The 23,449-nt window shown below is 38.6% G+C and overlaps 1 protein-coding gene across 1 annotated transcript in view; it reads left to right on the top strand.

Annotated features, from left to right (window-relative positions):
• Positions 1 to 23,449, top strand: part of ZC3H12B (zinc finger CCCH-type containing 12B) — a 634,852-nt gene that overhangs the window by 605,773 nt on the left and 5,630 nt on the right. Inside the window, exons 7-8 of the mRNA XM_049873004.1 lie at positions 16,920 to 17,059; positions 18,522 to 18,756. Of these exons, the coding sequence (XP_049728961.1) occupies positions 16,920 to 17,059; positions 18,522 to 18,756 (375 nt within the window). The remainder of the gene's footprint in view (positions 1 to 16,919; positions 17,060 to 18,521; positions 18,757 to 23,449) is intronic.

Raw genomic sequence — 23,449 nt, forward strand, 5'->3', positions numbered from 1 at the left:
TTCTATATATGTCTATAAGGTCAACTTGGTTGGTTGTGGCATTTAGATCTTCCATGTCTTTATTGAGCTTCTTTCTGGATGTCCTGTCCTTCACCGAAAGTGTTGCATTGAAGCCTCCTACTATAATTCTGGAGCTGTCTACCTCACTTTTCAGTGTTGTTAGAGTTTGTTTTATGTATCTTGCAGCCCTGTCATTGAGTGCATAAATATTTAATATGGTTATATCCTCATGGTATATTGTCCCTTCAATCATTATACAGTGTCCTTCCTTATCTTTTTGGTGGATTTCACTTTAAAGTCTATTTTGTCAGAAATTAGTATTGCCACTCCTGCTCCTTTCTGATTGTTGTTTGCTTGATATAGTTTTTCCATCCCTTGAGTTTTAGTTTGTGTCTCTAAGTCTAAGGTGTGTCTCTTGTAGGCAGCATATAGACAGATCATGTTTTTTAATCCATTCTACCACTCTCTGTCTCTTTATTGGTGAATTTAGTCCGTTTACATTCACTGTAATTATGGGTAGGTGTGCATTTAGTGCCGTCATTTTGATGTCTGTTTTTGTGTGTTGTAGACAGTTTCTTTTTCCAACTTAATTTTTTGTGCTGAATAGTTTATATGTTGCCTTTTCCTCTTATTCATTGTTGCTGATTTTGTTTCTGGTGAATCTCTATTTTTTTCTTGTATTTTATTTTGATGTGTAGGATAGTTTGTCTCCTTTGTGTTTGCCTTAGTATTTACCCTATTTTTTCTAGATTTAAACCTAATTCTTATTTCTTTATATCTCCTTGTCTTCCTCTTGATATGAAAGATCTATGGCTATATTTCTTACCCCCCCTTTATTTTTTTAATGTTGTCTTCTTTTACGCGATAGCATCACTGTTTCCTTGTTTGAGCATTTTTTTATCTTGATTTATCTTTGTGATTTCCCTGTCTTGGTTGACATCTCATTGCTCTGTCCAGTGTTCTAGTCTTGGGTTGATACCTGATATTATTGATTTCCTAACCAAAGACCTCCCTTTAGTATTTTTTTAGTTTTGGTTTGGTTTTTACGAATTCCCTAAACTTCTGTTTATCTGGAAATGTCCTAATTTCACCGTCATATTTGAGAGACAGTTTTGCTGGATATATGATCCTTGGCTGGCATTTTTTTCCCTTCATTTCTTTATATAAGTCATCTCATTGCCTTTTTGCCTGCATGGTTTCTGCCGAGTAGTGTGAGCTTATTTTTATTGACTCTCTTTTTTAGGTGACTTTTCGTTTATCCCTGGCTGCTTTTAAAATTCTCTCTTTATCTTTGGTTTTGGCCAGTTTGATTATAATATGTCTTGGTGACTTTCTTTTAACATCTACCTTATATGGAGTTCGATGAGCATCTTGGATAGATATCTTCTCATCTTTCATGATACCAGGGAAGTTTTCTGCCAACAAATCTTCACTAATTCTCTCTGTAATTTCTGTTATCCCTCCCTGTTCTGGTACTCCAATCATTCATATGTTATTTCTCTTGATAGAGTCCCACCTGATTCTTAAGTTTTCTTCATTTTTTAAAATTCTTTTATCTGATTTTTCTTCAACAAGTTGGTGCCAAGTGCCTTATCTTCAAGTTCACTAATTCTGCCTTCTGCTTGCCCAATTCTGCACCTCTGACTTTCTATTGAGTTGCATAATTCTGTAATTTTATTGTGGACCTTCTGAATGTCTGATTGCTCTCTGTCTATGCACTTTTCCTGCTCATTAAGTTTTTCATTATGTTCCTGAATAACTTTTTTCATTTCTTCAACTGCTTTATCCATGTGTTCCTTGGCTTGTTCTGCATATTGCCTGATTTCCTTCCTGATGTCTTGAAGGGTTCTGTATATTAATCTTTTGTTTTCTGCATCTGATAATTCCAGGAAGGCAGTTTCATCTACAAGATCCCTTGATTCTTTGTTTTGAAATCTTATTGAAGTGATCATGGTCTGTTTCTTTATGTGATTTGATATTGACTGTTGTCTCTGAACCATCTATAAGTTATTGTATCAGTTTATTTTATGTTTGCTTACTGTATCCTAGCTTCTTGCTTTGTTTTGTTTTGATATGCCCAAATGGGTTGCTTGAGTGAGCTAGCTTGATCATTTTCACCTTTGAAGCTCTGATGTCCTGTCACCAGATTGCTAGAGCTGTTATCAGGTATATCAGTCTAGGAGTCCATTCACTTTTCTTGTATGGATTCAGCTCAGGTGTCCAGGTGCCTTCTCATCAAATGTGTTGTTCAGGCTCTGTCCTACAGTCTTAGAAGACAGGGGTGATTGGTGTAGGTACCCGTATCTGTTTGCAGCAGGGAGTCACACTCTGAACAAGTCAGGGGGCTGAGAATCATCCTCCAAGTGTCTCTGGGGAAAGTACATCCCTCTTTCCTACAGTGTACAGGTGGGTGGGTTCTGGAGACATACCATGGGCACCCAAAGTTTTTGGTTGTAGGGACTGGAAGGTACCACTTATCCTTGCACCCCTATCATGGGTGGCTGGGTGACCTGAGTGGAGCCACCAGTCCTTAGGCCCCTGATGTGGGAAGGTGAGGACCTTGTTTAACAGGCAAAGCAGTGTCAAAGATCAAGCACCTACTTCTCTCCACCACACAGCTGAAACAGTTGTAGTCTGCTAACAAGGGCCTATTCTTCTGAAATAGGCCCATCCAGGTCCATGCAGGGGGAAAGGTGCTCAAAGTCCATATACCATTTATGCCTGGACTGGAGCCGCTTCTGTCCTGAGCTCCCCAGTTTAGTGGAGCTAGCAAATCATCTTTTCCCCCCACTGTGAATTTATTCCTTCTCCAAGGCCAGGAGGAAGGCTCTAGGCGCTCAACAGGACTTATCTCAGGCCCAGGGAAATCAACAGCTGCTGAAGCCGGCTTGGGAGTGGGTGGTACAGTAAAATATGCACAAGTACTTAGCTTTTGCCGAGAGCGCCGTTCTTCTCTGGTTCCGGAGGTGTGAGTAGGCTGTGTGGCTGGCTACTTCTCCCTGAGGAAACTGCGGCAGAACGCTAGTATCAGCCTGCCACAGCAGCTCCCAGGAATGGTGCCTGAGGGCTCCCGGTGTTTCAGGTCCGGTAACTCCTCTCCACTTCTGAACTCTCTCTTCTTCCTCCTGCCACTCAGTTCATTTTCTAACTTTTCTTTGATGTTCAGGGCACCTAGCTCATCATAAATATACTCGTTTCACTTGTTTTTTTTTTTTTGGTCTTTGTTGTGAGAGGGCTCTCAGAAGCGTCCGTCTATTCTGCCATCTTGGCCCCGCCTCCTTTCTACACATTCTTTAATTAATTAAACCTAAAGTGACGATGATGTTCAGTTTTAATCACTGTTTGAAAGCATTTCAATACAAAGAAAAACATGATGTAAGATATATATTCTATTTTTAAAAATATACTAGAATTCACTGCAGCACTGAGTCAATTTAAAAATGGTATTGTGATAAAAACACTCCTAACATACTGCATAAATATTAAATTGAAGATTAAAAATATTTTCTTAGTAGGAGACTATCCACTTAATACTATAAAATATACTTAAAACAAACTTAAATTTTGATGTAGGTGGCATTTCACTACTAACACTTAGTCATGCAAAATTGATAAGAATTTATTCATGAAATTCTAGAAATACAAAGTGTGCTATCATATCTAATACATTAATACATAAAGGCAAAGCACAATAAAATATTTAATACATTAATATTCACACCAGTTCTAAGCTGAAGAATTGCCATGAAATAAACATTTTATTACAAGTATAGATTTAATCTATGCACAATTATATAGTTCATTTAGAAAACATCATTGCAATAATCATAATTACACCTAATTAAAAGAATGTCCTCTAATAGTTTTTGATTTAAGCTATGCCTGTTGTTTCACAAGATGAATTTCAAACCTGAGAAAGCTTTTTCAACACTGACCTGATTAACTTGTGCACCCAAAAGTACTATAGCAATTTCATATAACTGGGGATACTGTGAATGGTTTTCTCCCCAAAATTCAAGAACACTTTTATTTCAACTCTTTGTACACCATCAAAGCTTATTAATATAGAGTCTATTTTTATTAGCAGTACAGTCATTTGACCTCTAACTTTTTTCTTTCATTCTGAGAAATAATTTCATCTCATCAACATTGTTACTGAAACGAGAATATTTCCTGAATTGCTTTCCTTTGTTACACTTTCAGTATTGCTCTTTTTCAGATTTTCTATAATTTTCCAAATGCTTTTTAAATGTAATATGGTCTTCACTCTAAGTTTAGAATTAATTAGAATTTGATAACAAGTATCTAGATAAACTGCTCCTAATACATTATTATTTTCAATGTTAACTTTTCCCTGACATTAAACTTTTCTATCAATGTGTTTCCAAATGTATTATTAAGAGTTCTTAATTTTAGCTTAGTTTCCACCCACATACCAAAAACATCACTCATGGTTAATTGTTCATTTTGCAATTTTACTGTAACTTTTTGTAAAGCTTTTTAAGTTTCCAAAATTAATTTCACATATGTGTATTTGTCATTAGAAAAGTAATATTTCATATTATTCTCAGCTAATACATTGGAGAGATTTTTGCATCCTACTAAGGTCTCTAACACGGTGTATATACTATTCCATCTTGTTGGGCAATCCAGTACAGGTTTTCTTAAATTATTTTCTGAAAATTTGGTAGAAAATGTCACAATATGAATAATTTGAAAGAGTTCACGACATTCTCCTAAAAATTCTTCCAGTTGAGCATCCTTTATTGCATCTTTAATAACTAATCGAAGTGTGCTTGCAGTGCACTTTATACCAGCCAATCGTTTCTTATAAACCTTGTTGCTTTCACCACACCACGATGGTTAATGTCTGCAAGTCAGAGTGCACTAAGTCAGAGTCTTCAATATTGTCATTTTGCCCTGACTTTTGCCATTTGATTTCACTATCATTTCTGAGCAAAGCAGCAAACTTAATCATATTGGAGCCATGGTTACAGAATAAATCTGTTGTAAATCAATGTGCTTAAATTTGATACACAGTGTTTTTTTTAATGTACAGACCCGTGTGTCTTTCTTTTAATTCTTTTATTTCCAGTGTCAACAGATGTATCTTACCATCTTCTGCAAATTGAACATTAATCCTAGAATTTACCAACTCAACTGCTGGCAACATCCACTTTCAAAGAGGACATCCATTTTTCTAGATTACTACTAATTTTGAAGCTAAGTTTTAAGGACAAGTGAGGTATAATTTCCCTAATATTCTCTGAGTTGATTGAAAAATTTTGACCAGTTGAAGCAATAAATGGATTTAAAATTTTACAGAATCCTGAATATTCACTTAATTCAAATGAAAAACCATTAACAGTAACTAATTCAACACGCGCATAGACAATTGTTTATCTGATTTCACTTTAATTCATTCTGGAATGGCAAACTCTTCTAATGTTTTTTGTTGCTTATTCAGAACACTTCTGACACTTCAATCTTCTGTCTTCTTACTTTGCACTGCATCATATTCATCTGTATAGCAACGCTTCAGGTCCTCTCTAAATTCCTGCATGGCCTCCAACCACATCTGTATTGCAAATGTTACCCATGCTTTCATTTTCAATCTTTTCATACTTGAAAAATTCCCAACATGGATTTTCTCCAGCTCATCCTATATTAGAATTCAAGGGATAAGAAACAATATTAACATTAGGGAATATTTTATAGTCACTATGAGTCGGAATCGACTCAATAGCAACGGGTTTTGGTTTTTTTTTTATATTAAGTTGCAGTAAAAACAAGTCAGACTTTGACAACATAAAGAGAATAGAATGCATAAATACATTTGTAGAAATGAATTACAGCTGGTACTATTAAAATGTTTCTAGCCATGTATCATCAATATATTAGAAAAATGGGAATAACTTTGATTTTACATTCACAGGGTTTGCTGATTTCTTCCATTCGAAGTTCCACTTTACAACATTCTCGTACATTTATCCATCAACTTTTGAAGAAAAATCTCACTCATAGTGATGCCATCAAGTTGTTTTCAGTGAAATAACGGTATATCGCAATTGAAACACTGATTTTCTTCCCGCTAGTTGCTGATGTTTGTTAACTTTTGATATGGGAGATAAATATCAAATTTAAACATATACATACATTTAAATTGAGATTGAATGCAAGAATGGAATCATCAAAAATTATACGCTGTTTTCTATTTCTTGAATTTAATTATCACACTTAAAAATGTGAATAATTTAAAAGTGATTAGCATATGCGTGGGACTTTTAAATGTGATTAGCATATGCCTCAGTGTTAACAAAGGCATCAAATAAATTTTTGCAATGTGCCAGAGAGTGATGAGACAGTGGAAAGTCATGCATTGCCTGTATTGATGGAGCCTTTTTTTTTTTAAGTTCATCCAAAGGGAACAATATAGTTGGAGCTAATATCTGTTGTAGTTGAGTGAGCGAGTGCCAGTGAGAGAGCGCGGAATCTCATCACAATGTAGGTCTTAACTAGCTTTCTAACAAAATTGTGCTTTTCTTCTTATCAGTCTTGTTTAACAATCAATATTCATTTTATTACAATAATTTGTTTTACTATCCCAGCTGTTTAATTAACTATAATTTAGTATGGTCTAAAAAAAAATGGATATGTCAGAGCACCAGATCTAGGCACAAGTCTAGTACACATTTTTTGGTTTTTAAAATGATGACAATAGAGAGAGGTGGGGCCAAGATGGTGGGATAGTCAGATACTTCCTGTCACCCCTCTTATAAGAAAGACCTGAAAAAGCAAGTGAATGGAATATATATGACATTCTAGGAACCTTAATCATCAAAGATAAAGCTGAAGAATTGGACTGAGTGGCAGGTGGAAGGAGAGACAATACAAAAGGAGTGGAAATGGGAAACTACAGATCACGGATCACCAGTGCCCTGCTAGCTGAGTCTGCACAGCACACACGCGCTGAGGCAAGCAGCGACATCCCAAGTCAAGGCCCACCACGTTGGTGCAGCCAAGCAGCAGTGAATCTACACACACCTCCAGAACAAAACAGGAGTGACACCAGACCTGTGAAAGTTAAGTGTAAGCTCCCAACCTACCATATGCACTGGCAAAATAACACCTCCCCACCAGAGCTTCACAATGGAGAAACACTCCCATCCCCTCACCCACACCCCGCCTCACTCCAACACCAGTTCCATGGTGTTCAATGAAGCCACACCCCCTAAGCCAAGAATTCAGGGCCTGTCGGGAGACCCTGCCCTTCATCCAGGCACTGGCATACAGGGTCCACAGACTTGCAGAGCCCTTCACCTCTGCCCAGTCCCTTGTGGGTCGGTTTAACACCACATACCCACATTAGCCTAGAACAGCAGGGCGCGCACATCTGAAGCCCATTTTCACCCGCAGCGGCCATGGGGAAGCTGCAGATTTGTGACATTCAACACTTTCCCACCCCCAAGAAGGGGCCTCATCCACATAAACTGGGGGTCTAAATGTCAGTGGTATTACCTACTCCATCTAACCACACATGAGAGGGGTCTGAGAATTAATGGTGCCTCCCAATCTCTCCAGCCAACAGCACTGGGTTCCCAAGGACCAGCTGCACTAAAGCCACCCACTCTCCGCACTTTAGGGGACAGAGACATGCACTCCATCCAGTAACCCACGGGAAGCTGTCAGCCCTCTGCCTTGCCCCACACGTAGCACCCCACTACAACCAGAGACCTGTGCCTGTTCCAAACACCCCCACACAGCCCTGCCCACCTAGAGCTGTAGGAGAAAGAGTCTGCACCAAACACTTGGTGACCAACAGCCTGGACAACTATGCCCTGAATAACTGCATCCCCATAAGAACAGTGAACAGACTCCTGAGCTCACACACTTAGTAGCTGCTCTGACCACTCGGAGACAGGATGTGACAGTTTCAATGATGCCAACAGGGAGGTGGGGCCAAGATGGCAGAATAGTCAGATGCTTCCTGTCATCCCTCTTATAATAAAGATCCAAGAAAAACAAGGGAATCAATTATACTTGACAATCTGGAAGCCCTGATCATCAAAGGCAAAGCTGAAGAGTCAGATTGAGTGGCAGAGGGAAAGAGAGACAATTCAAAAGCAGTGAAGAAGTGCCAGTTGAGAGGTTGCCAACAACCTGCTGGTGCTGGGTCAGCTGGCCAAAGAGGGCTGAGGCGAGCGGCAGCATTTGGGACATATCTCACCACGTTGGGTGAGGTTGGGTGGTGGTGAATCCGCATAAGCCTCTGGAGGTGGGTGGAAGCAGCCTGGACCTGCAAAAGTTAAGTGCAAGCATCTAACCTACTGTGTGGGGGCAAAATAACCCCTCCCCCTTTGGAAGTTTCACAATGGCAAAGTGCTTCCTTCCCCTCACTCACCATGCACCCTGATCCATTCTGACACCAGTCCAGCAGTATTCAACAACTGCTGCACCCCTAAGCCAGAACTCAGGGCTATCCACACCCGCACCAGTCTCATCGCTTTAAAAAATGCCATACCCCCGAACCAGGAACTCAGGGTGGTTTGGGAGGCCCTGCCCTTTCATCCAGCCACTGGAATAAGGGGTCTACAGACTTGCAATGCCATTCACCCCTGCCTAGACCTGTTTGGGCCAATTCAATACCTCATGTCCTCATTAGCATAAAACAGGGCATACACCTGAAGCCCATTTCCAATTGCAGCAGCCAAGGGGGAGCAGCAGATTTGTGACAATCAACAATGCCCTGCCAATTAAGCAGGGTCCTTACCCACCCACATCAGAGACCTGAGAGCTGGTGGTACCACCCACCCCATCTAGCCACCCACAGCTGGGGGCTGAGGATAAGTGGAGCATCCTAGTCCCACTAGCCAACAGCACCAGCTGCCCAAGGACTGGATGCATTATCCCACCCACTACGCACTCTAGGGGACAGGGACATGCCCTCCACCCAGGCAGCCGGGGGCAGCAATAAGCTCCCTGCATTGCTCCGCACATAGCCCTCTACTATAGACAGATACCTGTGCCTTCTCCAAACACCCCCTATGCAGCCCTGCCCATCTAGGACTGTAGGAGAGAGTCTGCACCACACAGTTGGTGACCGACTACCTGGACACCTGTGCTGCACCTACACAAGAAAAGTGAACAGACTCCTGGGCTTACACACCTAGTAGCTGCTCTAACCACCTGAAGACTGAACGTGAGAACTTTAAAGATGCCCCAAACCAAAGTAGCTCACATGCCAGCCTTCTTGGGCATATCAAAACAAAACAAAAAGCTAGGACACAGTAAACAAACATACAATAAATAAATATAATAATTTATTAATGCGTTGGAGACAACAGTCAATATCAAATCACTTAAAGAAGCAGGTCAAGATGGCTCCAGCAAGTGACCAAAATAAAGAACCAGGAAACCTCCTGGAGGAAGATAAGGTCATGGAATTACCTGAGATAGAGCTCTCCAAGAGATCAGGAAGGAGATCAAGCAAAACTCAGACCAAGCCAAGGAACACACAGACAAAGCAATAGAGGAATACAGGAAAATAATACAAGAACAAAATGACAAATTTAACAGGTTGCTAGAAACCATAAAGAGACAGTAACTAGAAATCCAAAAGATTAACAATAAAATTTCACAATTAGACAACTCAATACAAGGTCATAGGAGCAGAATTGAAGCAATGGAAGTTGAAATTACTGAGACTGAAGATAAATTCCTTGACACAAATTTATTTGAGGAAAAATCAGAAAAAAGAATTAAAAAAAATGAAGAGAGCCTAAGAATTATGTAGGATACTATCAAGAGGAAAAACCTACAAGTGATCAGGGTACCAGAAGAAGGGGGAACAACAGAAAACATGGAGAGAATTGTTGAATATCTGCCAGCAGAAAACTTCCCTGATACCATCAATGATAAGAAGATTCTATTCAAAAAGCTCAAAGAACCCCACACAAGGTAGATCCCAAAAGAAAGTTACCAAGACATATCAGAATCAAGCATGCCAAAACCAAAGACAAAGATAGAATCTTGAGAGTGACTGGGATAAACAATGTCACCTACAAAGGAGAACCAATAAGACTAAACTCTGACTACTCAGCAGAAACCATGCAGCCAAAAAGGCAATGGAATGACATATATAAAGTCTTGAAGGAAAAAAAAATTGCCAGCCAAGAATTATATATCCAGCAAAACTGTCTCTCAAATACAATGGCAAAATAAGGTCATTTTCAGATAAAGAGAATTTAACAGAATTTATAAAAACCAAACCAAAATTACAAAAAGTATTAAAGGTAGTACCCCAATTAGAGAACCAACAATATCAGACAACAACCCAAGACTAGAACTCAGGACAGATCAACCAGTTATCACTCCAGATATGGAAGTTGAAGCTAAAAGGCTGAAAATAGGGAGCCAGAGACATCAATATGTTAAGGTGATACAAAGAAATAAAATCAGTTTAAACTTAGAATAAACCCAGTACCCAGTGCCGTCAAGTCGATTCTGACTCATACTAAAGATAAATTTTAAGGTAACTACCAAGAAAGCTAGCAAACCTACCCATGAAAATAAAAAAGAAGAAAAACATACTCAGCAAACACATAATCAACAACAATGAAAAAGATGAAAAGAAAATACATAAAGAAAAATGACTCCGCACAGAAAATTAAGTGGAACAAAGAAACTGTCAACACCACACACACACAAAATCAAAATGACAGCAGTAAACTCATACCTGTCCATAATTACGCTGAATGTAAATGGACTAAACACCAATAAAGAGACAGAGAGTGGCAAAATGGATAAAAAACGTGATCTGTCTATCTGCTGCCTACAAGAGACACGCTTTAGACTCAAAGACACAAACTAAAACTCAAAGGATGGAAAGAGATATATCAAGCAAACAACAACCAAAAAAGAGCAGGAGTGGAAATATTAATCTCCAATAAAATAGACTTTAAAGCAAAGTCCACCATACCGGATAAAGAAGTACACTATATAATGGTTAAAGGGTCAATACACCAGGAGAACATAACCATAATAAATATATACGCACCCAAATACAGGGCTCCAAAATACATAAAAGAAATTCTAACATCATTAAAAAGAGAAATGGAAAACTACACAATAATAGTAGGAGACTTCAACACACCACTTTTGCTGAAGGACAGAAATGTAGAAAGAAACTCAATAAAGATTCAGAAGATCTAAATGTCACAATCAACCAACCTGACCTCATAGACATATACATAACACTCCACTCAAGAACACCAAAGTATACATTCTTGTCCAATGCACATGGAGCATTCTCCAGAGTAGACCACATTTTAAGCCACAAACCAAGGCTTAACAGGATCCACAACATTGAAATAATATAAAGCATCTTTTCTGATCATAATACCATAAAAGTAGAAATCAGTAAAGGAACAGCAAGGAAAAAAAGTCAAATACATGGAAACTAGAACACCCTGCTTAAGAATTACTGGGTTATTGAAGAAATGAAAGTTGGAATAAGAAATTCATACAATCAAATGAGAATGAAAACACATCTTACCAAAACCTTTGGGACACAGCAAAAGCAGTGCTTAGAGGTCAATTTATAGCAATAAGTGCACATATCAAAAAAGAAGAAAGGGCCAAAATCAAAATATTAACCCTGCAACTTAAACAAATAGAAAGAGAGTAGAAAACAAGCCCTCAGGCACCAGAAGAAAGGAAGTCATAAAGATTAGAGCAGAAATAAATGAAATAGAGAATAGAAAAAACAATTGAAAGAATCAATAAGACTAAAAGTTGGTTCTTTGAAAAGATCAACAAAATCGACAAGTCATTGGCCAAACTGACAAAAGAAAAACAAGAGACGAGGCAAATAACTGGAATAAGAAATGAGATGGGTGATATCACAACAGACCCAACTGAAATAAAAAGGATCATAACCAAATATTACGAAAATTTGTACTCCGACAATTTTGAAAACCTAGAGGAAATGAACAAATTTCTAGAAACATACTACCTACCTAAACTAACACAAACCAAAGTAGAAAAACTGAATGAACCCATAACAAGAGATTGAAGAGGTAATACCAAAAAAAAAAAAAAAAACCAACAAAAAAAGCCCTGGCCTGGATGGCTTCACTAGAAAATCCTGCCAAACTTTCAGAAAAGAGCTAACACCGGTACTACTAAAGGTATTGCAGAGCATAGAAGAGGTTGGAATACTCCCGAATCATTCTATGAAGGCACCATAACTCTGATACCAAAGCCAGGCAAAGACACCACAAAAAAGAAACTACAGACCAATATTCTTCATGACTATAGAAGCAAAAATCCTCAACAAAATTCTAAGCAATAGAATTTCAACAGCATATCAAAAAAAAAATACATCATGACCAAGTGGGATTCATACCAGGTATGTAAGAATGGTTCAACATTAGAAAATCAATAAACATAATCCACCATATAAATAAAACAAAAGAACCATATGATCTTATCAATGGACACAGAAAAGGCATTGGACGAAGTCCAACACCCATTCCTGATAAAAACTCCCAGCAAAATAGGAATAGAAGGGAAATTCCTTGACATAATAAAGGGCATTTATACACAGCCAACAGCCAACATCATTATAAATGGAAAGAGACTGAAAGCATTCCCCCTGAGAATGGGAACCAGCCAATGATGCCCTTTATCACCACTTTTATTCAACATTGTGCTGGAGGCCTGATTAGAGCAATAAGGTAAGAAAAAGAAATTAAAAACATCCGAATTGCTAGGGAAGAGATAAAATTATCCCTATTCACAGAAGATATGATCTTATGTACAGAAAACCCCCCAAAATTCAGCAAAGTAGCAGTATACAAGATTAAAATACAAGATGAGTAGGATTCCTCTACACCAACAACAAAACTTCAAAAAGGACATCACCAAATCAGTACCATTTACAATAACCCCAAGAAAATAAAGTACTTAAGATTAAATCTATCCAGGTATATAAAAGACCTATACAAAGAACACTATGAAGCACTACTGCAAGAAACCAAAAGAGACAAAGAAAACTATGAAGCACTACTGCAAGAAACCAAAAAAGAGACATACAAAGAAAACTATGAAGCACTACTGCAAGAAACCAAGAGACCTACATAAGTGGAAAAACATACCATGCTCACGAATAGGAAGACTCAACATTGTGAGAATGTCTATTCTACGCAAAGCGATCTACAGATACAATGCAATCCTGATCCAAATCCCAACAGCATGTTTTAACGAGATAGAGAAACAAATCACCAACTTTATATGGAAACAGAAGAGGCCCCGGATAAGTAAAGGATTACTGAAGAAGTAAAAAGGAGTAGGCCTCACACTACTTAATTTTAGAACATATTATACAGCCACAGTAGTCAAAACAGCCTGGTACTTGTACAACAGACACATAGACCAATGGAACAGAATTGAGAATCCAGACATAAATCCGTCCATGTATGAGCAGCTGATATTTGACAAAGGCCCAAAGTCCATTAAATGGGGAAAAGAGTCTCTTTAACAAATAGTGCTGGCATAACTGGATATCCACCTGTAAAAAAAAAATGAAACAGGACCAATATCTCACACCATACAAAGAAAAAAAAAAACTAACTCAAAATGGATCAAAGACCTAAATATAAAATCTAAAATGGTAAAGATCATGGAAGAAAAAATAAGGACAATGCTAGGGGCCCTAATACATGGCCTAGCTAGTATACAAATAATAACTAACAATGCACAAACACCAGAAGGGAAATTAGATAACTGGGAGCTCCTAAAAATCAAACACTTATGCTCATCAAAAGACTTCACCAAAAGAGCGAAAAGAGAACTTATGGACTGGGGAAATTTTTTTGGCTACTACATACTCGATAAGGGTCTGATCTCTAAAATCTACAAGATACTGCAACACCTCAATAACAAAAAGAAAAATAATCCAATTAAAAAATGAGCTAAAGATACGAACAGACACTTCACCAAACAAGATATTCAGGGGGCTAACAGACACATGAGAAAATGCTCACAGTCATTAGCCATTAAAAAAAATGCAAATCAAAACTTCATTGACATAACGTCTCACCCTGGCAATGCTGGCACAAATCCAAAAAAATAACACAAAATAACAAATGTTGGAGAGGTTGCGGGGAGATTGGAACTCTTATACACTGCTGGTGTACGTAAAATGGTACAACCACTTTGGAAATCTATTTGGTGCTTCCTTAAAAAGCTAGAAATAGAACTACCATGTGATCCAGCAATCCCACTCCTAGGAATATACCCTAGAGAAATAAGAGGCATCACACAAATAGACATATGCACAGTCATGTTCATTGTAGCACTATTCACATTAGGAAAAAGATGGAAACATCCTAAATGCCCATCAACAGATGACTGGATAAACAAGTTATGGTACATACACACAATGGAATACTATGCAACAATAAAGAACAATAATGAATCTGCAAAAACATCTCACAGCATGGATGAATCCTGAGGGCATTATGCTGAGTGAAAGAAGTCAATCACATAAGGACAAATATTGTATGAGACCACTATTATAAGAATTTGAAGGGAGGTCAAGGGGAAATCACTAACTAGATAGTTGACAAGTGTCAACTTCAGTGAAGGGAAGGACAACACACAATATACAGGAAATAAGCACAACTAGACCAAAGCAGGAAACCCTGGTGGCCTAGTGGTTAAGTGGTTAGGTGCTACGGCTGCTAACCAAAGGGTTGGCAGTTTGGTTTTAGACCAAAGCAAAAGCACAGAAGTTTCCCAGGCACATCCAGACACTTTGACGACCAAGTAGCTGGGGCTAGGGCCAGTGGACCATAGTCTTAGGGGACATCTAGGTCAATTGGCATAACATATTTTATAAAGATGTTCTACATCCCACTTTGGTGAGTAGCATCTGTGGTCTTAAAAGCCTGAGAGCGGCCATCTAAGATACATCTATTGGCCCCATTCCACCCGGAGCAAAGGAGAATGAAGAAAACCAAAGACACAAGGAAAATATTCACCCTAAGGACTAAAGGACCACATGAACCAGGGACTCCACCAGCCTGAGACCAGAACTAAGTCTACCACCAAGGACTGCCCTGACAGGGATCACAACAGAGAGTCCCAGACAGAGCAAGGGAAAACTGTAGAACAGAATTCAAATTCACGTAAAAAGACCAGACTTGCTGGTCTGATAGAGACTGGAGAAACCCCTGAAACTATGGCTCCTGGACTTCTTGCTAACCCAGAGCTGAAACCATCCCCAAAGTCTACTTTTCAGACAAAGGTTAGACAGGCCTATAAAACAAAAAAATAACACAAGTGAGGAAGGTGCTTCTTAGTTCAATCAAATATAGGAGGCCAAATGGGCAGCTCCTGTCCAAAAGCAGGACGAGAAGGCGGGAAGGGACAGGAACTGGACCAGTGCACAAAGGGAACCCAGGGTGGAAAGGGGGAGCACGCGCTCACATTGTGGGGATTGCAAGCAATGTCACAAAATAATATGTGCATGAATTTTTGAATGAGAAATTAACTTGAGTAGCATCGTGGTTAAGAGTTCGGCAGTTAACCAAAAGGTCGGCAGTTCGAATCCACTAGGTGTTCCTTGGAAACCCTATTGGGCAGTTCTGCTCTGCCCTATAGGGTCGCTATGAGTTGTGCTCCTTGGAAACCCTATTGGGCAGTTCTGCTCTGCCCTTAGAGTCGCTGTGAGTCAGAAACTCTCACCTAAAGCACAATTTTAAAAAAGAAAAGAAATTTTAATAGATAAATAAAATTAAAAATGAAAATAAGGAAAGAAAACCGTATAGGACACCTTTCTACTCTGACACAACACACACGGAGTTGCCATGAGTTGGAGTCGACTTGACGGCAATTGGTACTGGTAGCTCATATAAATATTTCACTTGGATTTTTAGATGTGCTAGTATAAGTAATAATTATAAATAAATAATAATGATAAAAATATTTTCCCTATATACCAATATAAATAAATTCCTTTCAATTTCAGTTAAAAAAAATGGCAATAAATATATCTTTTTACAATTCATCTACTGATTTTCTCCCTTCCGACTTCCATTCAAATGAATTACGCTTGGCTTTTAAAATTTTCACAGTGTTCATTCCTACAAGTAATTGTGACACAATTTCTTCTCTTTTAACATCATGTTCTGATTATAAAAGTAATACTTGATTTTTAAGAAATTTTGGAATTAGAGAAAGAAAATAAGTCACTCTCATAGAGAATAACAATTATTAATATTTTGATGTAACTATTTAGTTTTTTTCTAAGTTTATACATAGGTTTTATTCTACAAAATTGGGGTTATATATAGTTTGTATCTTTTCTCTTTTAACATATTATGCATGAATTTTAAAGAATGTAACTTTTGTTGGTGCATTGTATTTAATTAAATCAACATGTGTAATATGTAATAAGCATTTTCGATCAGCTTAGAAAAAAACACTAGAAATATATGTGTTAGTCTCATCTCCAAATAATCTGTCATATACCCTTTATATAAGCCTCTGATGACAACTTTTCTATTTTCACCTGCAAAAGTTATGAACATCTGAGCTTTTGAAAAGAAGGTGGTAGTAGAAACAGAAAGAAAAAATGGAACTAGTGATAGGAAATAGCCACCAGAGCTGCTCTAAATTGGGAGTCGTAATTAACTATCCCCGAACTCTAATGAAATTATAAATAATAATGGCAATATTTATAATGATTGAATAAGAAAAATTTGATTTGCTTTTCTAAAAACATATTCATTTGCTTCATCAAGGGGAAAAAAAGCCTGTTTTTAATCCCTTGGTACTAAGAAAACGTCTGTTACGGGTATTTCTTTGCTAATTGCTGTCAATCCTATCTCCTCTCATACTCTATCATCTTAAAGTCATGGGAATAAAGAAGGATTCTCCTGCAGAGGAATACAACTTGCTGTGGATTGGTTTCTAGATAAAGGCCATAAAGATATTACTGTATTTGTGCCTGCATGGAGAAAGGAGCAATCCCGCCCTGATGCACCAATTACAGGTACTAGCTCAAATATGACATTTCTTCTCATCCAGAGGCAAAGCTAGAATATAGTTTGGGGAAAGGTTGACGATCACAGTTGAAATAATTCTTTTTCTAAGTGATTAAGTATATTTAATTTTTCATTAAGTGTATTTTTAAAAGAGCATTTTTCCTGATCCAGATAAAACTATCATTGCTTTGAGGCATAAGGCGGTTAAAGAGAGACTTCAATTCAGCACATAGTTGAAAAAAAGGAGTGCTTTTATATTCAACTTCAGACTAAAGGGGAAGTGAATCTGGTTATAGGCATGACTGAATTTTTCAAAAGACTAAAGATACCATGATAAACAATGGACCTCATTCTGTACCAGAGAAGTGGTTGTAGAGGTTTACAAATTAGGGCATAAAATATAGTGTAGAGAGAAAAATCTCATGGCAGTCAAAACTGACTTATCCATGAGGCATAGTAAGCCCAGCACCTAAGGTTCATGATACTTTTAGAAGACCACAGGAATATTTCAATATTATTTTCTTTTAAAATCAAAAGAAAAAAAGAGAATATAATAATAATGAATGTTTGATAATGATTCTAGCTAGATTATATTTGTCTTTATACCAACGCAGTCATAAAATATAATTTTTAATATTTCTTTACGGAGAAAGGGGTCCATGAAGGCAAAAGTGCTGAAGGCCCAAAAAAGTCATAATGCCACCTTAAGGGCAATAGGGTCACTATATTCACTTACAATAGTGTAAGAAGCTAGCTCTCTTCAGCATTTTGAGAGCACACAGACTCGAGTCCTCTGAGTATAAGCTGTTGCCCAATATGCCTGATTGGAAAATCCAGTGAATGGCTGTCAGAGCTGTGTGTGGAGCTGTCTGCCAGCAACTGCACAGGCGCCCTGTCTCAGTGTGAGAGTGGACCCTGGCCCTGCTCAAGCTCAGCCCATAAGCTTTTTCTCCTCAGCAATTCGGGAGCTAAAAGTAAATAAAAAAGTAAAGGGGGTCCATATTTACATGCTTGAGCTTGATTTTCTCCTTAGTTTTGGCCTTCCTTCCAGCAAAAGCCAAAAATGTGTGTCCCTAGGAGAGATGCTTTCTTCTCCTCCTGACAGACTATTGCCTACCGCCCTGTTTTCAACAGCCAAAAGCTGGTGCTTCAGCCAAAGGGCAAAACAAGCATCAAGAATGCTAGGGTATTAGCATTATGTCTCACTCTGCATGGAAGTTTTTAAAACTTATATGTCATTGAATCCAGTTCCTTCATTTTATTGAAAAGAAACCTGAAATCCAAAAAGAAGGTGTCTTGACTAAAGTCACAATCCAATTTGGTGCCATAGCCAGGAATAGAGCCCACTTTCTCTATAAGGGCAGATAATATATTCGTCTAATACCAACTTTGTATCTGTAATATTGAGAAAATGCTATTGATTTTCAAAGATGATTTATATTCTCTGGCATGTAATCCATATTTTGACAGATCAAGATATCCTACGTAAACTGGAGAAGGAAAAAATTCTCGTCTTCACTCCATCCCGAAGGGTCCAGGGCAGGAGAGTTGTCTGCTATGATGACCGGTTCATAGTCAAACTGGCTTTTGATTCTGACGGCATCATTGTGTCTAATGATAACTACCGAGACCTTCAAGTTGAAAAGCCAGAATGGAAGAAGTTTATAGAGGAGAGGTTGCTGATGTATTCTTTTGTGAATGACAAGTACGTTCCTTTCCAGTAGGCTCTGAATAGCCTATACCCAAGCTACCACTAGGGATAGTTTTCATTTCAACAGGCATTTACTGAGTACTAACTGTGGTACCATGAATCATACTGGTTGCCGTGGAAATAAGAGGCTGAATAAGAAACAGAAACTCACCATTAAGGGAATCAAAGTCTAGTAGAGAAGACAGAGAAAAGACAAAATGCATTGTGATAAGTGCTATACTAGAGGTATTTTTAATTGCTCCATCTTCTTGAAGTGGTAGGAAAAGACCTCAGAGAAGAGATGACATTTGAGATGCAGAGGAAAAGGAGTGCTGGGCGTTGCAGGTGAAGAGGACATCATGAATTAAAGCTATGAAGGTGTGAAAGTGGGCAGCAGGTTGAGGGAACCAGCAAGCATGCAAGTATGGCTGAAAGATATAGTCCTTGGAAAAATAATACACAGAGAAAATCATCCTTCCTATATGATAAAGCGGGAATAAAGGGAGTTGTTGTTAGGTGCTGTTGAGCTGATTCTGACTCATAGGGACCCTATGTACAACGGAACCAAACATTGCCCAGTCCTGCACCATCCACACAATCGTTGCTGTGCTTGAGCCCATTGTTGCAGCCACTGTGTCAATCGATCTCGTTGAGGGTCTTCCTCTTTTTTGCTGACCCTCTACCAAGCATGATGCCATTCTCCAGGGACTGGTCTTTGCTGATAACTTGTCCAAAGTACGTGAGACTAAGTCTCACCATTCTCGCTTCAAAGGAGCATTCTGGCTGAATTTCTTCCAAGACAAATTTGTTTTTTCTTCTGGCAGTTCATGGTATATTCAATATTCTTCGCCAACACAATAACTAAAAGGCATCAATTTTTCTTCAATCTTCCTTATTCATTGTCCAGCTTTTGCATGCATATGAGCCAATAGAAAATACCACAACTTGGGTCAGGCACATCTTATTGTTGTTAGGTGGAGTTGAGTTGGTTCTGACTCATAGAGGCCCTATGTACCACAGAACAAAACACTGTCAGGTCCTGCACCATGCTTATAATCCTTGTTATGCTTGAGCCCATTGTTTCAGCCACTGTGTCAATCCATTTCATTGAGGGTCTTCCTTTTTTCCACTGACCCTGTACTTTTCCAAGCATGATGTCCTTTTCCAGGGACTGATCCCTCCTGACAACATGTCCAGAGTATGTAAGATGGGATCTCGCCATCCTTACTTCTAAGGAGCATTCTAGTTATACTTCTTCCAAGACAGATTTGTTCATTCTTTTGGCAGTCCATGGTATGTTCAATATTCTTCGCCAACACCACAATTCAAAGGCTTCAATTCTTCATTGTCCAGCTTTCACATGAATATGATGCGATTGAAAATACCATGGCTTGGGTAAGATGCACCTGAGTCTTCAGGGTGATATCTTTGTTTTTCAACACTTTAAAGAGGTCCTTTAAAGCAGAGTTGCCCAATGCAACGAGTCTTTTGATTTCTTGACTGCTGCTTTCACGGGTGTTGATTGCGGATCCAAGTAAAATGAAATCCTTGACAAATTCAATCTTTTCTCCATTTAATATGATGTTACTTATTGGTCCAGTTGTGAGGATTTTTATTTTCTTTATGTGGACAAGTAATCCATACTGAAGCTTTTATGTAGTCTTTGATCTTCATCAGTAAGTGCTTCAAGTCCTCTTCACTTTTAGCAAGCAAGGTTGTCTCATCTCCATAAGGAAGATTGTTAATGAGCCTTCCTCCAATCCTGATGTCTGTTCTTCATATAGTCCAGCTTCTCAGATTATTTGCTCGGCAAACAGATCAAATAGGTATGGTGAAAGGATACAACACTGATGCACACCTTCCCTGAATTTAAACCATGCAGTATCCCCTTGTTCTCTCCAAACAACTGCTTCTTGATCTATGTACAGGTTCCTCCTGAGCACAGTTAGGTATTCTGGAATTCCATTTTTAGCAATGTTATCCATAATTTGTTATGATCCAAACAGTCAAATGCTTTCGCATAGCCAATAAAACACAGGTAAACATCCTTCTGGTATTCTCTGCTCTCAGCCAGGATCCATCTGACATCAGCAATGATATTCCGGGTTCCATGTCCTCTTCTGAATCCAGCCTGAATTTCTGGCAGTTCCCTGTCAATATACTGCTGCAGCTGCTTTTAGATGATCTTCAGCAAAATTTTGCTTCTGTGCGATATTAATGATATTGTTCAATAATTTACGCATTTGGTTGGATCACCTTTCTTGGGAATAGGCATAAATGTGGATCTCTTCCAGTTGGTTGGCCAGGCAGCTCTCTTCCAAATTTCTTGGCATAGGCAAGTGAGCACTTCCGGCGCTACATCTGTTTGTTGAAACATCTCAGTTGATACTCCATCAATTCCTGGAGCCTTGTTTTTTGCCAATACCTTCAGTAAAGCTTGGACTTCTTCCTTCAGCACCATTGGTTCCTGATCATATGCTACTTCTTGAAATTGCTGAGCGTCAACTAATTATTTTTGGTATTATGACTCTGTGTATTACTTCCATCTTCTCTTGATGCTTGCTGCGTTGTTTAATATTTTCCCCATACAATCCTTCACTACTGCAACTCGAGGCTTGAATTTTTTCTTCAGTTCTTTCAGCTTGAAAAATGTGAGCGTGTTCTTCCCTTATGGTTATCTATCTCCAGCTCTTTGCAAATATCACTACAATATTTTACTTTGTCTTCTCAAGCCGCCCTTTGAAAAGTTCAGTTCTTTTACTTCATCATTTCTTCCTTTTGCTTTAGCTGCTTGATGTTCAAGAGCAAGGTTCAGAGTCTCTTCTGGCATCCATTTTGGTCTTTTCTTTCTCTCCTGTCTTTTTAATGACCTCTTGCTTTCTTCATGTATGATGTCCTTGGAGACATTCCACAACTCATCTCGTCTTTGGTCAATAGTGTTCAATGCATCAAATCTATTCTTGAGATGGTCTCTAAATTCAGGTGGGATATACTCAGGGTCACACTTTGGCTCTTGTGGATTGTTCTATTTTTCTTCAGTTTCAACTTGTACTTGTATATGAGGAATTGATGGTCTGTTCCACAGTCAGCCTCTGGCCTTGTTCTGACTGATGATATTGAGCTTTTCCATTGTCTCTTTCCACAGATGTAGTTGATTTGATTCCTGTGTATTCCATCTGGCAAGGTCCATGTGTATAGCTGCTGTTTATGTTGGTGAAAAAAAAAGTTATTTGCAATGAAGAAGTCGTTGGTATTGCAAAATTCTATCATATGAGCTCCAGCATCGTTTCTATCACCAAGGCCATATTTTCCAACTACCGATCCTTCTTTGTTTCCAACTTTCACGTTCCAATCACCATTAATTCTCAATGCATCCCAATTGCATGTTCGATCAGTTTCAGACTGCAGAACTTGGCAAAAATCTTCAATTTCTTCATCTTTGGCCTTAATGGTTGGTGTGTAAATTTGAATAATAGTTGTATTAACTGGTCTTCCTTACAGGCTTATGGATATTATCCTATCACTGACAGCATTGTACTTCAGGATAGATCTCAAAATGTTCTTTTTGACAATGAACACAACGGCTTTCCTCTTCAAGTTGTCATTCCCGGCATAGCAGACCATATGATTTTCTGATTCAAAATGGCCAATACCAGTCCATTTTAGCTCACCAAGGCCTAGGATAGAGATGCATTCCATTTCATTTTTGATGATTTCCAATTTTCCTAGATTCGTACTTCATACATTCCAAGTTCTGATTATTAATGGATGTTTGTAGCTGTTTCATCTTATTTTGAGTAGTGCGACATCAGCAAATGAAGTTCCCAAAAGCTCGACTCCTTCCACGTCATCAATGTTGACTCTACTTTGAGGAGGCAGCTCTTCTCCAGTTGTCTTTGGAGTGCCTTCCAACCTGGGAGGCTCATCTTCCAGCACTATATCAGACAAAGTTCTGCTGCTATTCATAAGGTTTTCGCTGGTTAATTCTTTTCAGAAGTAGGCTGCTGGGTCCTTCTTCCTAGTCTGTCTTAGTCTGGAAGCTCAGCTGAAACCTGTCCCCCATGAGTGACCTTGCTGGTATCTGAATACTGGTGGCATAGCTTCCAGCATCACAGCAACAGGCAAGCCCCCACTGTAGGACAAAGCGACAGACACGTGGATTTGCATTTTAACACTTTAAAGAGGTCTTTAGCAGCAGATTTGCCCAGTGCCAATTTGATTTCATGACTGCTGCTTCCATGGGTATTGATTGTGAATCCAAGGGAAATGAAATCCTTGACAACTTCAATATTTTATCTATTTATCATGATCTTGCTTATTGGTCCAGTTGTGAGGATTTTTTTTTCTTTATGTTGAAATTGCCTCCGTACTGAAGACTGTAGTGTTTGATCTTCATCAGTAAATGCTTCGAGTCCTCTTCACTTTCAGCAAGCAAGGTTGTGTCATCTGCATATCACAGGTTGTTGACGAGTCTTCCTCCAATCCTGATGCTGCATTCTCCAGCATCTCAGATTATTTGCTCAGCATACAGATTGAAAAAGTACGGTGAAAAGATACAACCCTGATGCACACTTTTCCTGATTTTAAACCATGAGCTATCCCCTTGTTCTATTTGAAAGGCTGCCTTTTGGTCTATATACAGGTTCCACATGACCACAATGAAGTGTTCTGAGGTTCCCATTCTTCGCAATGTTATCCGTAATTTGTT

The sequence above is a fragment of the Elephas maximus genome, chromosome X (assembly GCF_024166365.1).
Source record: "Elephas maximus indicus isolate mEleMax1 chromosome X, mEleMax1 primary haplotype, whole genome shotgun sequence".
NCBI classification, from domain to species: Eukaryota; Metazoa; Chordata; class Mammalia; order Proboscidea; family Elephantidae; genus Elephas; species Elephas maximus.